At 35.6% G+C, this 16715-nt stretch overlaps 2 protein-coding genes and 1 pseudogene across 2 annotated transcripts; all 3 read right to left on the reverse strand.

Moving 5' to 3' along the window:
- Positions 1-1067: 1067 nt before the first annotated feature.
- LOC114380244 lies at positions 1068-3363 on the reverse strand (annotated as a pseudogene).
- A 1214-nt stretch (positions 3364-4577) lies between these two features.
- Positions 4578-9831, reverse strand: LOC114380574 (serine/threonine-protein phosphatase 4 regulatory subunit 2-like). The gene is made up of 8 exons (XM_028339691.1): positions 9672-9831; positions 9483-9574; positions 9326-9406; positions 7109-7157; positions 6840-6936; positions 5644-5696; positions 5456-5518; positions 4578-5272 (listed from the first exon to the last, which is right to left on the reverse strand). Exons 2-8 carry the CDS (start codon positions 9563-9565, stop codon positions 5000-5002), a joined length of 699 nt encoding a protein of 232 aa, XP_028195492.1. The 5' UTR covers positions 9566-9574; positions 9672-9831; the 3' UTR covers positions 4578-4999.
- A 1839-nt stretch (positions 9832-11670) lies between these two features.
- On the reverse strand, positions 11671-14597 carry LOC114378059 (dentin sialophosphoprotein). Its single transcript, XM_028336574.1, has 6 exons — positions 14400-14597; positions 13605-14184; positions 13263-13502; positions 12802-13152; positions 12147-12724; positions 11671-12030 (listed from the first exon to the last, which is right to left on the reverse strand). Exons 1-6 carry the CDS (start codon positions 14595-14597, stop codon positions 11944-11946), a joined length of 2034 nt encoding a protein of 677 aa, XP_028192375.1. The 3' UTR covers positions 11671-11943.
- Between the last annotated feature and the right edge of the window lie 2118 nt (positions 14598-16715).

A 16715-nucleotide genomic window follows, 5' to 3' on the forward strand; every position in this document is an offset into this window, starting at 1 on the left:
CTAAAATTGTTAATGGATTTTAAATTTGTTTATGCTGAAATTTATTTTTTTCCTTCTCTCCCAAATCTAATTACTTTTTAGTATCATTATTTTTTGCCAAAATCTAATTAAATTGTCAATGGTTTAATTACTTTTAAAATTTATTTTTATATTACTTTTTTCCTCAAATTTTAGCAACTGTTATTCTCAAATTAATTTTCATATTTTTCTTCTTTCTAAAATTTGTTCTTTTTTCATAGGTGTATTCCACATTTATTTTAATTTCCATTTCATATTTTGTATTATTTAAAACTTTTAGATAAACTAAAAATATTCATCAACATTAAAACATAAATATTATATTTTTTATTGACAAATGTCAAATATTAATTTGATAATTTTTGTTAGTGGAAGAATTCAAATTCATGATCTTTTCTTATCTCTTCAATCATCAAGTCAATTTTATAACTTTGGCATAAATACTAGTCAATTTTATAACTTTGGCATAAATACTATGATGCTTTAATTATGATCATTCATTAATGACACATAGAGAAGTTTACAATTTTTAAATTAAATGGTTAGTATAGGAAAGGTAGTAAAAATTAACAATAGGAACAAAGTTTTATCCTGAAGAATTAAGTTCCACCAAAATTACAAAATTAAAACTGCACAGATATTTTTAGTATCAGCAGACGCCAAACGCTACATTGCTTTTGCAGAACATACCAAAGAAACTAAGCATGGCCTTATTACATTTCTCGCAAGAGTAACAGGGATATGATACTTTAACACGATTCCATAGCACTGTTAATTTGTCACGGTAACAGCATGGTGAATTTGGGTGTGTAAAACAATTGGGATAAGTGCAATCCAATTGTGAGAGGTAGCTAGTGTAAGAATTCTCATTCGATCCAATTGTGAGATATTTGAAGCATATTAGTAACGCACAAATCATTAGCCACAAAATCAAGAAGATAACCACCAACCAAAACTATTACATAACTATCTCTCTCTGTACATACAAATACAATTACAACAAAACACCCAATTATTTAACTAAAATTTGCACTCACCAAGAGCCAGTGACAGTGTGATATGAACACCAACATAGAATCAATTTACCATCTTTCATCCTGTATCCAATTATTTTTCTCTTTTGGCCCTGTGGGACCTTCCTCACCATAAAGTTCCACTGGAAACTTGTTAAATAAGCTCTTCACTGAATATCTAAGCATGCGAGGAAGAGCATTGATTACCTTATCCAGCTCAGTTTTTGCATCATAAAACAATTTTGGGGCCCTACTCTCTCATAATCTGCAACCATTGAGGCTCAGTGACATCATTTTCAAGATACTCAGCTGCAACAAGCTCATAGTGAATACTAGAATCCACATACAAATTACTGCGAGCCGTATCATTCCTAATGCCAATCCCAAGTTTTGAAGAACCTTGCATATAGGTCCAAGGATGAGGGTAACTTGCATGTCCACATTTAGATGAGTAAACAATAGCTTTATTGCCTTCAATATAATCCAAGTCATAGGCATCAACCCATTCACCACCACTGTGCTGAGAAAAGTATATACTATAGAGTTCTCCACTGAAGTTGCATATACGAATTGTAAAATGCTCCCAGTCACCAACATGCTCTCCAACCTTGCTCAATGGAATATTCTTAATTCCAATTTTCAGAGTGGCTGGTCCATTAAAAGGGCAAAACACCCACATTGCAATGTCAGTAAAAGTTCCACCAAGAGCTGGCTTCACATGAACATAAAGCCTTGCACTCTTCAAGTCCCCACGTTTGACAAAATTCTTTCTATCATGATCACTTGGCAAGTCTATCCAATACTGGCCATTATTTGTTGCCCCACTTGGTAGATTTGAGCCACTTGCATCAATTCCCTCTCCTTTAGACATACCCTTTTTGCACAGCATGGCTCCGTTGTTGAAAAACCAATCCACAGAAGATGCCAAGTATTTTTCCTGAGGATGAAAGAAAATAGAAGGGCCATAATGCTTAATAAGTGCATGTATTTGTTGCAAATTTGGCATTGCTGCTGGTAGCTCGTGATTTAGGTTCTTCAAGCATGCAACAGGTATATCTTCTCCCATGGTCCAGCCACTGCAGCAGAAAAAAGTACCAACAGAAACTCCTTTCCCTAGCATGCCACGGTCACAAGGTCTCAAGCTCCATACCTGAAATGAAAACTCTAGAATTCTAGAACCAGCAGTGAGTATTAGGTGGTAAGGTTCACATTTATCAGTGAGGTCAGCACGAACACGACACATTTCATCCAACAAAGGCTTGTCAGGTTTCTTAGTAACCAAATAGCCAAGGGCATTGTAATTTTCAGGAGGTTCAGGTAGCCAAAAGTATACACTTGACATTTCCATACTTCCCGCATTTTGACTCCAAACTAGCTAAAAATCAAGGGGATTCTTTAGAGGAGGTAACTTATCTTGGTTACAAATATCAGCATTTTCAGAAAAGCAAGTTTCCACTTCCCTAGCAACAAGTACAAAACCATGTAAGGGCTTGCCACTGGGTTGACAATAGTGACCAAGGATATGGAAGCTTTCTGGTACTCCCACTGGCCTATAGAATGTAACAGCTTTTTTTGTGTCTAGCATAGCACTGCTGCTCGAAATAAACTCAAACCTTGTGACCTTGCAAACTTCTATTTCACCAAGATTTACGAGGCCAGAAGCAAAGCCTTATTCTGTAATGAAATAAGGAAAATATATTAGTTCAGAGAGGTAATATACAGTTCTCTCTCCAGATGTTATGTGGCATTGAGACTGCTATGTTATGCAAGCACAACACTTCTATTTTTTTTTTCTTGGATATAATTGTTAGTTTCAACCATAAACTTACTGCAATATCATTACCAAAGATGAATTCCTAAAAGAATTCAGCTTTGATGAATCCTAATTTGTAAATCATTCCATTATGAAGGTCATTACTGAGTGCACTACATTTTTTACTGGAATATCAAGTTTCATCAAAACATGGAATAGGCTATCAAAACAGAAACTTGGCATGGGGAATGGAGCATAAACGGTAATCTGGAAAGGAATGAGAATGAGAGAAAGCCATTTCATCAACTCTGCATAGGAAGAGAGACAAGGGAAAATGAAATAAAGGGAGATGCATATATACTAGCCCTCAAAAGCCAAATAATAATGATAATAATAATAATGCACATTCCTATCATCAAAATTTTAGTGACAATAAGAAAAAGGCACATATAAATTCACACCTCGAGGCCATTGAGAGATTGGAGCCGGAAGAGAAAAGGTTTGAGGGGAAGACGATTGAGCCATTGCATTTGCATTATTCCAACGAAAGCACTGGAGTCTGGAGCCACCTTTCTCCATCAATTTCAGGTGCAGAGTTCATTTTACGATTCTTGCATGTTTCGAACAAACGTTGTTCCAACTCTGCGTTTGTTAGGAATTCTGCTTTGCGATTAACACCTTCCCTCCCTTTGTTTATGGATTCGTTAATAATAACGTGCAGTGCATGTGCATGGCTTTTTTCACACACCAAAACAAATTAGATGGTTCTTACAAACAAAAAGTATATCACTTACATGAATAGAAAAAAAATATATAGTATTTGATCTTGAGATAAGCAGATTTATTCCTCAATGCAACCAGGGAGCGAGTTCAATTTTTTGTGTTGGAACTTTATCATGAAAGTAATTTCATTTTTAAGTTATTTTTTGACATGTAATGGCTATTGAAATATAATGAAAAGAGATAGAAAAAGGAAGGAATAAAACAAAAATATAGTTTCATTGTGTGGATATTTTCGTGATGGAACGAAAAAAATATTCACCCCATATTCCCAAATTGAACGAAAAGGGAAAATTTCGATCAAATTCATTCCGTTGTATTTTAAATAGTTTAAACAATAGAATCTAATATGTTCTATTTTATTTTGTGCCATTTCATCTTTTCCGTCAATAAGCTAGCTATTTGTAATCCTGGTTAAATAAATGGAAGTGTAAAACTTTTTCAACCATACATGATGAATATTGGTGCTATTTTTAATATATTCATTTATCTTGGTTAACATTGCTGTTAGAAGAGGAAGAAAAATACATGATGAAAGTTCCATAATAGAAGATTAACGAAAAACGACATACGAAAACTTTTCCAATTAAGAGTGTTGAACTCGAGAAAATTCAAGCTAACCCACTTGGACTTTGAGGTAGATGGTTGAAACTTTGTGGTGAACAAGAGAATGCACTGTTATCTTCTTTACTTCAAGTTTCGGTACCTATGATATCATGCATAAATCAATTTTTATTATCGAGCTTTAATTTCTTTTTTTACGCATGTGTAATTGCACTAATTTGACCAATTTCTGTAGCTTTCTTCCGAAATTGGGTCTTAGCTACGGTAAAGACAGGTAAAGGTCTAAAGAGCTATACATGACCGTAGCCCAAATTATATCAATCAACAGTTGGACGGAGAATGTAAGTTATGTTCCAAAATAAGGTGCGCATTGCACACCCGTTCCTCCCATCTTCACTAGTCTTTCAACTAAGATGAATTTTCTTTCTTTGCACTACAATTTCTAAACATTAAAAGTTCCAGAAGTTGTTCATTGGCCTCTATTTCTTGGGGCAAGAGACCCAAAATGAAACACATTGGATGGCCCAAGATGTTACCAGTAGATTATGATACACTTCATTGCCAAAAACCAACCAATATAAGTTCCTGAACACGCTAGTGAATTTAAAGCACAAATTAAAAGCAGATCTACAGCGAGATACTCAACTTCATGCTATCAATACAAGCATTCCATCCAAGATATACAATATAGAAACACTGTTCTTTTTTTAAATGTCCAGCTCCAATGATTACCAAACCACGGAATAAAGCACTCTGCAATGACCAAGGTCCACGTTGTCCACATAGCATTTGGAGCTCACCTAGTGAAAACATCCAAGTCATTGAGCTCATCAGAGTTTATGCATTCAACAATGCACAGTAACGATAAAGCTTATGCACTATTAGCATTCAGCTCGGAATTTGTTTCTGATGATTTAACGCCTTCAAAAGCTTCCATGCCAATGGTCATATCATCACCTACATCAGCCTCGGTCATTACTTCGTCTTTGTCAGACACCAGAAGCTCAACGCCATTTTCTGCACTATCGGATTGTTGCTGTTGCTGCTGCTTTTCACTTGGCTTCTCTTGGTCATCTAGCTCTTTGGCTGTAGCTTGTGGGTATGGATCAGTGCAGATTGTCAATGTAGATGTAACTAACAAGTTCTACAGGGAAGAACACCAGACAGACAGATGTCAAGCAATTTGTTTAAATAAACTATCTATAACTTGAGTAGCAATCATAAAAATGAATGATTAACCATTTATAAATACCCGATTTTTTACAGTTGTTAATTCAAAAAATAACAAATTTGAACCACAGTGCACATGCCAAATTATGAAGCATACCTTTTCAAGAGCTAAAGCAAGCTTTGAAAGATTTGGATAAAGGCCTTTTGCATCCAATAGGATCTGTTCAATGTAAAATCAGACAAAGCAACAATAGATATTACAAATTTACAATGTTAGCATGTTAAACTTGATGGTATTGATGCTGGAATATAATAATGCACAGCAGACAAAGAAAACAGATTTACCTCACAAAGCCTTTGCAACGTAAATGGGGGGCCTTCAATGAAACAAGTGAGTTCTGGAATCCATAAATAAAAGCATATCAAAATATTAAAGTGGAGCCTATGTAGCCCCCAAAAAAATATCAACAAAAATTTAATAGAGCAAATAAATAATAGCAGCTTCAAACATTTAAGGAATCTAGGCAATGATGTAATAAAAATGCGCAATGAAAAGAGATGATCTTGTTATTCATGATTCAGATTTGTTGTAGGCTTAAAATTGAATGGGGCCTGGGTTCTATGCAATTTGCTATCCAAAAGGACTGCTCTAGCAGCTAAATGGCTATCGCTTTTGGAGACATCATATAATTTATAGATCAAAGGGGTTTAAACCAGATTGGGTGGGATATCAACCCAATGCTCAATGCAACTAATGCTATTGCTTAGAAGTTTCTAACAGGATTACTCTTCTAAACCTTCGGTTTCTTTAGGACTGAATTAATCCCCAGATAGACATGTTGAGTAGTAGACATATTCAAAATTACTAAAGAATTTAACACATGCTTTTAAATAAATGACATTTTCTGTTAATGTTGAGCATTCTCTGAGAAATTTTTGTTAAAACAAAATGTTCTATGTAAGGAGCAAAGAAAAGCCTTACCATTAATCGCTTTTGTACATTAACTGATCAGTGTAGATATGCATAATTACATATGCAGAAATATATGTACGCACACTTGTAGTTATGGCCAATGTTTTGAGAACTAGACCACACCAACTGGTCAGTCCAGTTCGAGCATGAACTGGTCTGGTTGAGACTAAAAAAATTAGTAACAGAGAACAGATAAACTGGTCAAACTGTATGAATTGACCAGTTTGACAAGTTGAACCAGTTCAAAGCTTATTTACCATAAAATGCATCAAAATGGAGAAGTGAGTATCAAACATGGATCCCATAGCTTTGAACAGGAGACTTCAACAACTAGACCATTGGTTGTGAGTTTAACAATCTTAGATTATATCTATTCTTAACTATATTTGTTTGTTATAATTTTTAATATAGAAATAGCAAAACTAAATTCTCCCAATTAATGATACTCATAAAAATAGCAATATTTCTAGTTCACAGTTTGGACACATTGAACCAAGACAGTCTCTTTGTTGGTTCAATGAATGTTTGGACTTTAAAACCTTGGCTATGGAACTATTGATTAAGATACCTTCATCCAATTTGTTGACCAACTCAATGTAGGATTCACCAAATGACGCGTACTGCTGCTCACTTGTCATTCTTGCCTCAGGATATTCTGACAGTACCTGTATAACAATTTGAAATATGGAGAAAAAGAAAGAAGATTATATGAATAATAAGATTTCAATAAGCAATTGCATGACCTGAGACAAAAATATGAAAAAACTTACATGCTAGCATACCTCTAAGAATCAACAAAATATACATAAGAATGCATGCTAGCATACCTCCCCATACCTGCTTCAGCTGAAATGATAGCATACTCTTCAACTTATCCCAGTCATGCCTGTCATTCAAAAATTTCACCACATTAGCCCTTTGAATATACAGATCCATGTTCAAGTCAACTATCATTAAGTTTGGCCATAGTAATGAATCCCAGAAAGCCATGCAGCACAACCAACCCCAAGAAGCACTGTAGGGTGCAGTGGATATAGAGAGGTGGCTGCTATACATAGCAGATAAAACTCAACAAAATTATGATACACATGTATGAATGCTCAAAAATCAAGGAGTTTCTAAAAATGTAAGACGTATTAATCACTAGAACCCAAAAGCCATAGAGGATAACACATACAATGATTCTTGAGCAGCAGATCCTGCAACTAAGAGGATAACACAGAACATTGAATTTAACATACATCTATCAAATGTGTAAAATATACAAGGATACAAAAAGACGGTGACTAGACAATTAAATCAAATCACAAGAAATGAACAGAAGAGGGACAGGTAACACAAGAACCTGCCCAGAAAATCACTGGATCGTTGGGATTTGGTTTATAGATGTAATAAAAGGAGGGACATGTGAAACAGAGGTTCAAACAGAAAAGGAATGTGGAAAACAAATGTTTCTATATGCCAAACAGAGGAGGGCTGCAAGAAAAGGTCCAGTCCAGGATTGGCCAGAAAACACATCAATACATCAGCTTCCAGAAGTTTTAAAGAGGTGGGGCAGCTGAGGTTTTTTCCTGAAGGAACAAGGGTTTATAACCATGAAAAACCCTCTGATGTAAAAAAAGGATGAGAATTCCCAAATAAATGAATGGGAAAACCCAAAACATGTTTTAAAAAAATCACACCTGTTCACTGGAGCAGCCAGGATGGCTGCAATTCCAGTTGTGATTTGCTGCTGTGACAGGCTGACAGCTGCAATCTCAACACCCTATATAGGCCTAAGCCTGTGACCACACTATAGTGCTGCGATTCAGCACAACTAAGTACTTTGCATTTGCTGGCTACAATCTAGGCCCAATGAAGCAACCAAAGAAGTAATTGAACCATAAGTAATCATCATTTCTAAGTGTTGCCACATCATCAAAGAGATTATGGTGTTAATAACAAATGAAAATGCCAAAAATAAGTAGTAAATTAGTATCACACTTAAATGCAAATTTTGCCCCTATTTATTTGCATGAGATTCAATTTTAAACTGGTAAAATTAAATTCATTATCAAGAGAGCATTCAATGGGAATAGTGAGGTGGAGCTCATTTAGATGATCACATAAAACGTTTATGTCAGCATCACATCATTGAGATCTAGCAGCATCAGTTTAACCTCACCAATTTCCATTTGCAATTCGGCGCCCATTAATCATGAAACTTAATTATATCATTTCAAAAAGGGTGGTATAGTTGCAATTGCAAACCATAAGAACTAAAGGGAAACTTCTATAAAATTAAAAGATTCATAAGCATATTTAAACCTAGATCATAAAATAACTCATTCACACAGTGACAGGCTAGATTGTTTTTCATGCAAAAATATGGTGTAGTCTAAGGAACCAAAAAGGCACGCCTAAGATGCTAAGGAGAGGTGCCAGAACAAGTCAGCACCTTATTAGTGCCTTATTAGCGCCTTATTAGTGCCTGCACAGTGCGACTTCAATAGTCAAATAGTCAAAAGAATATCTAGCTGTGAGTCTGTGGAACTCTTATCAGGGAGGGGCTTAGGGTTTTCTAAATTGAACATCTTGATCTTTTGTATTTACTACAAATGTTATGCTTGAGTAATAATTTATAAGAAAATTTAAAGCAAAATAGTAAAATAATCCACTGTGGCCTTCTTCCATTTGCTTTCAGAGCACCTTTGGCCTCAAAGTGTGCAAAGTTAAAACCCACATCAAGTACCTCCCTCCCACACACCCTTGTCTTAGACTAAAATCACAACCAGAGACAGACACTCCTTGTGCGTCTGAACAGAATCTACAGTTTATAGCTTCTGCGTTATTTCCAAATTCAACACGATATTATCCCTATACTGCGCATTCATGACACAAAAAATAATAAATCCAAACCAAACAATCTGAAAACCAACACACTACCAAGTCCCAAGCAGGTACAGTTAAATACTTAAATCTGTCAAGGGAAAAAAACATACACAAACACCATCCCTAACTATCACAAAAACAAGAAGCCTAAGAACAAAAAGTCGGTACTGCAATAAGTCATACCAGAACCTCCCCGTAGATGCAATAACTTGTAGAATCTGCACAACTTCTTCCCTCGAAACATCTTGCTTTTGCTCAGCGTCTCTACAAAACCACAAAAACCATCGAATTAGGTAACTCAGTGATATAGCAAACAGGAAATGAGTGAAACCGCAGTCACCTGTGGTTCGACGCATCATCACTGTGCGTGTCATTCGAAGAAACCGACGGGTGCTGTAAATCTTCATGTGATTCCGTCTCCATGAAATGAAACTACATTAAATCGCGAAAATGAAATGATGAAAAATTTGAAGAATAAACAAACGGTGGCGAGTGTATCGGTATTGGATTCGGTGGGAGATATACATACCTATAGTAATAGTACAGCTTGACAGGTTTGGAAAAAGTAAAGCGGCGTCGTGTAGTGTAGTTGAGAATGAGACTGTTGCAGCCTCCGTCGCCCAAAGCGGAGGAACTGCCTCGTGATGTGGTGTGTGTGTGTGTGCGCTCGTTGGGCTTTGCGTATTTGTATTGATCCAATGGACTCGCTCGCTCCAAGGCCTTCTTTATAAGTTACGAGGGGACTATTCACTTCCCGCTTTTTTCTTTTCACTCCCTCCATTTATTTATTTTTGGTTTATTTATATTCCTAAACTACCCTCTGCTCACATCTCTTCCCCCTTCCCCTTTAAAAAATTTCTTTCTTCCCTCTCACCCTCACTCTCTTCACACCCCCACCCCCACTGAGTTTCACATTGATTTCGAGAAAGATACTTATAGGAAATTAAAAAAATACATATATATGTATAGACATAAGTTCCTCCTTTTTATGAAAGATGGAAGACTTCATAAAATAGTGAAGATCCATTAGTAAAAAAAATGTGGACAATATCATCCTAAATTAAATAGACAGATTGAATAATTTTTCTATTTGAATTATAATAGATGGAGGAAAAGTTCTGTTAAATAAGAAGAAAAATTCCATTAATCTATTTGGAAGATAAATATGATCTATATAAAGAAGAAAATGAATATTTAATCCATAAAACATTTAAATTTTAAATAGTTTGTGACTGTCACAATCACAACTCTCATTTGTCCACAATTTTTTTTAAAAAAAAATACATCTTTTATAACGTTTGCTTGATTTAAAGAAATGATTATTTGTTTAAAATTTGTTTTATTAATACGATTTTAAGAAGATGTTATTTCTAAAAATTTGAACTAATATTAGCAAATCATAATTATTTATAAGAAACTTTTCTAAAACTCTTTTAACAAATTTTAAAAAATCAAATACAAAAAAATATTGATTTGATTTTGATATTGAAAATGAAATGGAATGAATTGTTATTCAAGTATGAATGGATTGTTATTCAAGTATTGATTTTGATATTGAAAATGAAATCGAATGGATTGTTATTCAAGTATGAATAATCATGGATAAAATAGATATTTTTTTCACCCTTATCCAAAACATAGTACACTATACACCAAAAAATGTTCACTCGTCATCGATTATGTTCTTTCCTTTATTGATGTTATCAAGTGCGTATTTCGTTATGTTGCCCTTAAAGATCACCTGTCTCCTTGTCATCGTCTTTTGTTCTCTCCTTCGTCGATGTTATCGCATTTCGTTGTGTTGTCCTTGAAGATCACCTCTCTCCTCATCATTGTCTTTTGTTCTCTCCTTTATCGATATTACCACGTATGCATTTTGTTGTGTTGCACTTGAAGATCACCTCTCTCCTTGTCATCGCCTTTTGTTCTCTCCTTTATCGATATTACCACGTATGCATTTCATTGTGTTGCCCTTGAAGACCGCTCCTCTCTTGTCATCGCCTTTTGTTCTTCTATTCTTTGTCAATGTTACTGCGCATTTCGTTGTGTTGCACTTGAAGGCCACCACCTCTCTCCTTGTCATCGCCTTTTGTTCTCTCCTTTGTCAATGTTACCGCATACGCATTTTGTTATGTTGCACTTGGAGATCACCTCTCTCCTCGTCTTCGCCTTTGTCGATATTACCAAATGCATACATTACCATGTATGCATTTGGTTGTGTTGCCCAAGATCACCTTTCTCCTTGTTCTCTCCTTTGTCGATAATCATCATGTTCGTTGTGTTGCCCTTGAAGACCACCTCTCTTCTCGTCATTGTCTTTTGTTCTCTCCTTTGTGAATGTTACCACATATGCATTTCGTTGTGTGTTACACTTGAAGAACCCTCTCTTCCTTGGCAAAGCAAGTCCAATTTTAAATATTGTAATAACAATTAGCTCAATGGATAGGATATTATTGACAATGAAATATATATTATGTGTGTGTAAATATGTATGTATAGTAGTATCAAAACGCACTTCGGATTTGGGATTAAGCATGGCATCCAGTCTCACTAATTCCATTCAGCAAGAGAGGTTTGAATATACATATACTAGTATAGGATGCATTTCAAAGATCCAAAAACGCACAACTGTAATTGATGCATAAAAAAATTCATAAAAACGAAGAGTTTCTTGCGACAAGTATCTGAAAAACAAAATATAGGGTAGTCAAACCAAAAGGTTTGGACCTTACACCTTGATCCGGTAACAACCAAAAAAATTATTTAGAGAGTGCCAAATTCCAAGTTTATTCCATAATTATTCATTCAGCCATCAAAATCTGAGCTTCACTGGCTTTCATCTGATTCTGTGGCAGTACCTGCAGTGCAGTCCTTTTATTCTCTACATCCTGCACAAATGTTGACGGTGAAAAATGTTACAAAGAAATCAAACATAGCAGCTAGTGATAGAAGAATGTTTCTAAGAAATCAAACAAAACATACAGTGGGGTTGGGGGGGTCTAACCTTGACATCATTAGTCTTGGATTTTGATTTGTTATTTAGCGTCAACTGCATCAGCATCCTCTTCAGCTCCCCGATACTCTTAGTACTTAGATCATCAGAGGTCACGTTTTCCTTCATCATTTTACTTTCGTGCACATCTCCCTTCAACTGATCAGATTGAACCGGAATATCAGTACTCTTCTGCTCCTGGATAGAATCTTCTTCAGAACCTGTCATCGAGTCACTTTCATCAACATTAAGAGGATGCTGGCAGTCTTCATCATCCATGTTGCCATCAGCCAGATTCAAATCTTCAGTTTCATCGTTCATATCTTGGTTATCGTCACCCTTACTGATGCCTTGATCATCATCAGTGTTGCACTCAACAAATTCCTTTATGTTCTCTGGAGTATCATTGACAGGTGACATAGGAAGCGAGCCAGCAACATCTTGATCAAAAGCATCATCAGCCACCACAACAGTCAAAGTTGCAGTATGTTGGGGGGCAATCTCCATAGGAGCATCTTGAGATGCATCAGAAGGCAAAATGTCTTGCATGACCACAGCGCTTTCTTCAAGTACTGTTAACACTTCAAATCCTGCAAAGCGATCAATAAAGATCATCAATATGCAAGAACTGATCACCATAAATAACAATTAAAGAGGAAAAACAAACCTGCATCATCAGATTTATCACATGTGCCAAAACTTCCTTCCAGATTCAAATTTGAATCATTGGGTTCATCCTCTTCTCTTGTCTCATTGTTCTTATCTTCTTTATGATCACCCTCATTGCTGACTTGATCATCCATAATGCACTCAGATTGCATAGGAATGGCAGCAACCTGTTGATGAGTAGCATCCACGGAAACGTCATCAGGTGCCACAACAGTCACAGCGGCGATATCTTGGTCAGTAACATCTGGAAAAGCATCTTCGGATGCCACCAGAGAAAAGCATTCCTTATTTACAGTTTCTGGTTCAGAAGAATCAGAAGATTCCTCAAGTACAGGTAAGGACTCAGATCCTGAAAAGTGATCAACATCATACTCAAATCACATCACTTAAGCACACCATCAACAATGTACAAGAACTAACCACAACAACAAACGACTATTAGAAGAAGAAAAAACAAACCTGCTTCATCCGAAGCATTTGGTTCAGCCTCCAACTCCAAACAATTGACTTTCTTCGATCCAGCTTCATTTGGACCATGTGACTCAACCACCATATCAATTTCTGTCACAGGAACTAATTTCACATCTGAATCTAAATCACGTGATTGGCATTCATATTCAGTGTGTTGCTCAAGAGAGCAAACTTCCAACTCCTGAATATCCTCCGAAACCACAGTTGATTCCATCTGCAAACTATCCCCTGGCATCATGCACCCAAATACCAAATTTAGTTGCTTAAAAACATACATCGTTAAAAAACATCACTAATAAATTCATAAAAGAGAGATACAATTCGACGTACCCTTTCCAGTATCATACAAGTATTCTACTTGGTGAGAGACATTACTCGATTCTTGAGAAACATCATCATCAATCTTGGCAGGTCCAATGTCTTCAGTATCAATCAAGCTCATCTTAGATAAGTCCTTCTCCAACAATCTAACTGATCTCCTCGTGTTATACGCAGAAGTACCACCGGCACCGGGGGTCTCAATCTTGGTGGTGCAAACTGAACGGCCAGTGACTCTTCTCCTACTCACGGGAGCTACTGGAGCAGGTGTTTTAGGATTTCCTTGAACACCATTCTTGTCACCATCTTCTTCTGCCATCTCAACTTCTTTCTTTCTGCGAGTAGAAACTGCTGTAGCCCTTCTCCTACTTGCAGCGGGAGTGACTGGTGGGACATTGGCATCCTTGTTCTCTAGCTCAACCACTTCTTCTGCAACTCTAACCCGCCGGGTCGAGGCCTCCACCTTCGAACCTTCTGCTTCTTCTCTGACTGTTTTCCTTTGAGTTGAGGTTCTAACAGCCGTACGATGATTAACACTTGGGGTTCCAGCATCCCCCTCGATTGGATTCAAAAAATCATCCAATCCTTCAACCTGAAATGAATCAATTAAAGGAAAATGAAACCCTAATTTAAAATACGATGAAGTCCTATATCGAACTTCCAGTCCGCACAGTTTCAAACAAGAATCTCCGTCATGGCAACATCATAAGGAAGGCAGAAGTATTAGAACAGTTACAACAAGTGACAATAAATAAGGGTTTGAACTAAAGAAAATAAAAGAAAAGAATCAAAGAATGAAAGATTTACTTTGTTGAGAGCAGCGAGAGCGTCAGCCATGGCAACGTTGGCGATGTTGGCGGGGATCTTGTTCTTCTTGCAGAGGGTCTGGAGTTGCTTCCTTGAGAGGGTGTGGAAATCCATTGTTGAGAGAAAAAGAACGAAAGACACAAAACAAGATGTTTTGGGTATTGAAGGATGAATGCGGCGAGAGTGAGTGAAGAGCATAGGAATAGGTTGGGGGTATTTATATGTACTGCGTGTAGGTTGATCGGACACGACGTTAGACAATATGACCGTTAGAGCCTCCTTTTGAAATTTGAATCTTTGGGCCTGGGCCTGGGCCTGGGCCTGTGTAGTGCATGGGTTTAATTGGTAAGTTAATCACCATGATATTTTAATCACTTTAATACAGATGCAGATGTAATTAATTGACACGTCAAAATCAGCAACCTGGTTTCAAAGATGATAATAATAATAGTGTGAAATTTTCTACATAATACCTAATACTAGTGTGAATAAATTGTTATAATTAATTCATCAATAATCAATATTCCGTACAACCTGTTGTTTGAGATTGACGATTCCGAAATTTTACCGCTCACGGCCGCGAAATTTTATTTTATTTTAATAAAGAGAATCATAATTTAAATTATTTATTGTAAATAAACAATATAATTTATGTATTTAAAGATATTTGCTTATTTATAAATTAATTGTAAAATAAATTTATATATACAAAAATATTTATTTATTATAAATTCTAATATATTAAAAAGACTTCTCAAAAAAAGTTATATAAAAAAAATATCTATCTTTTGCAATAATAGTTTATATTTAACATTTAAAAAGTCAAGTAACTTCCTTCTATAAAAAAAAATCGTACTTGTATTCTTATTTAGTTATGACTTACAATGAATAATATTAGTTATTTATATTTAATTCAAAGTTCATCAAACAAAAAAATATATATTTTGTATGAGATATATTGTTCTTATAACAAATTTTATAATATCTGCCTAATTTATTTTTTCTTTTTCTTGTTAAAGAGAATGGGTTATTCACTGTTGATTCACTTTTACAATAATTATTATTTTAAAAATCATATTATCAGTAATTTTTTATAAGTTAACAATATAAAATTATTTTATATTATTAATATATGATAATTAAATTCATTTTATTTTTATAATGATTGAGGTCAAACTCAACTTTACATGTAATGTGATCAATAACAACATGGAAAAAAGCAATATGAGTTATTAGACCAATATGAAACTTGAGCAATCGAAGAAGAGAAGATAGTGAGAATTGAATCAGAAATCGAATTCTTCTGTCAATGACATAGTTAAATAGGTGGAAAATCTTAGACATGTGATGCTGCTTCTTGACTATCTAATAATTAATTTCCTCCCATATGCACTAGAGAATGAAACACTGCCTACTTGCATCAGAACACAGGCATGAGGGGACATTGTTGTATGGCGATGATTGTGACCACTTTTTTGACAAATTTGACATGATTTCTTCATCTCCACCAACTTTGATTCATGTTGCAAGACCATTGACTCCACTTTACCAAATCCAAAGGCTCCTCGCCATACTAGATGGAATAGTTCTTTATCTCCTCCAGCTTTGATTCCTCTTTTGCCAAATCCAGAGGCCAGTCGCCATGCTGCAGGGTGATGACGTCAAAGTGTTTGTATTCAGACATTGTTCGATCTCCTTTTCTGACAGAACTGAATTCAGATCTCGGCTGCCAAGGCCTAGTAGCATTCAGCTCAGAGTAAAAGAAGGTCAATGGTCATGTCTGGGATGATGAAGAACAGGTCTGGAAGGGAAGAGAAGAGAAGAGAGAAAATTGGGTGTTGGATGTGAAATTAATTGAAGAGAATGTTACATATTTAATATGTTGTATCCACGAGTTGTTATAACAGAAAGATTACGAACAATCAATCCCAAACAAATTTTGAGAGAAAAGATAGCAAGTCAGTTAGCCTAACAACAATAGCTAGACACCTAGTTATTCTAATGAACTCGTGTTCTTTGTTATTCGACATTGAAATAGATTCTAAAGTTATAAAAAATACATTAGTGATCAAAGATAAAAGAAATGCACATCTAGTGACACTAACTACTGATTTTCTTGCAAAAAAAATTTTGGCCATCTTCGTTATCTTGGCTTAAGATAGCATTTTCTGAAAAATTAATTGACCAACATCGAATATTATTTGGTGTTAATGTCATAACCCTAGGTCACATGGTCAGTAAAGTCTTCACCTGCTATTCAGTTGGATCAACGTGCTAAATATCTGGTTGAGCCGTCAATATTTAAATATTTACAAA

This window comes from Glycine soja, chromosome 12 (genome assembly GCF_004193775.1).
Source record: "Glycine soja cultivar W05 chromosome 12, ASM419377v2, whole genome shotgun sequence".
Taxonomy (NCBI): Eukaryota; Viridiplantae; Streptophyta; class Magnoliopsida; order Fabales; family Fabaceae; genus Glycine; species Glycine soja.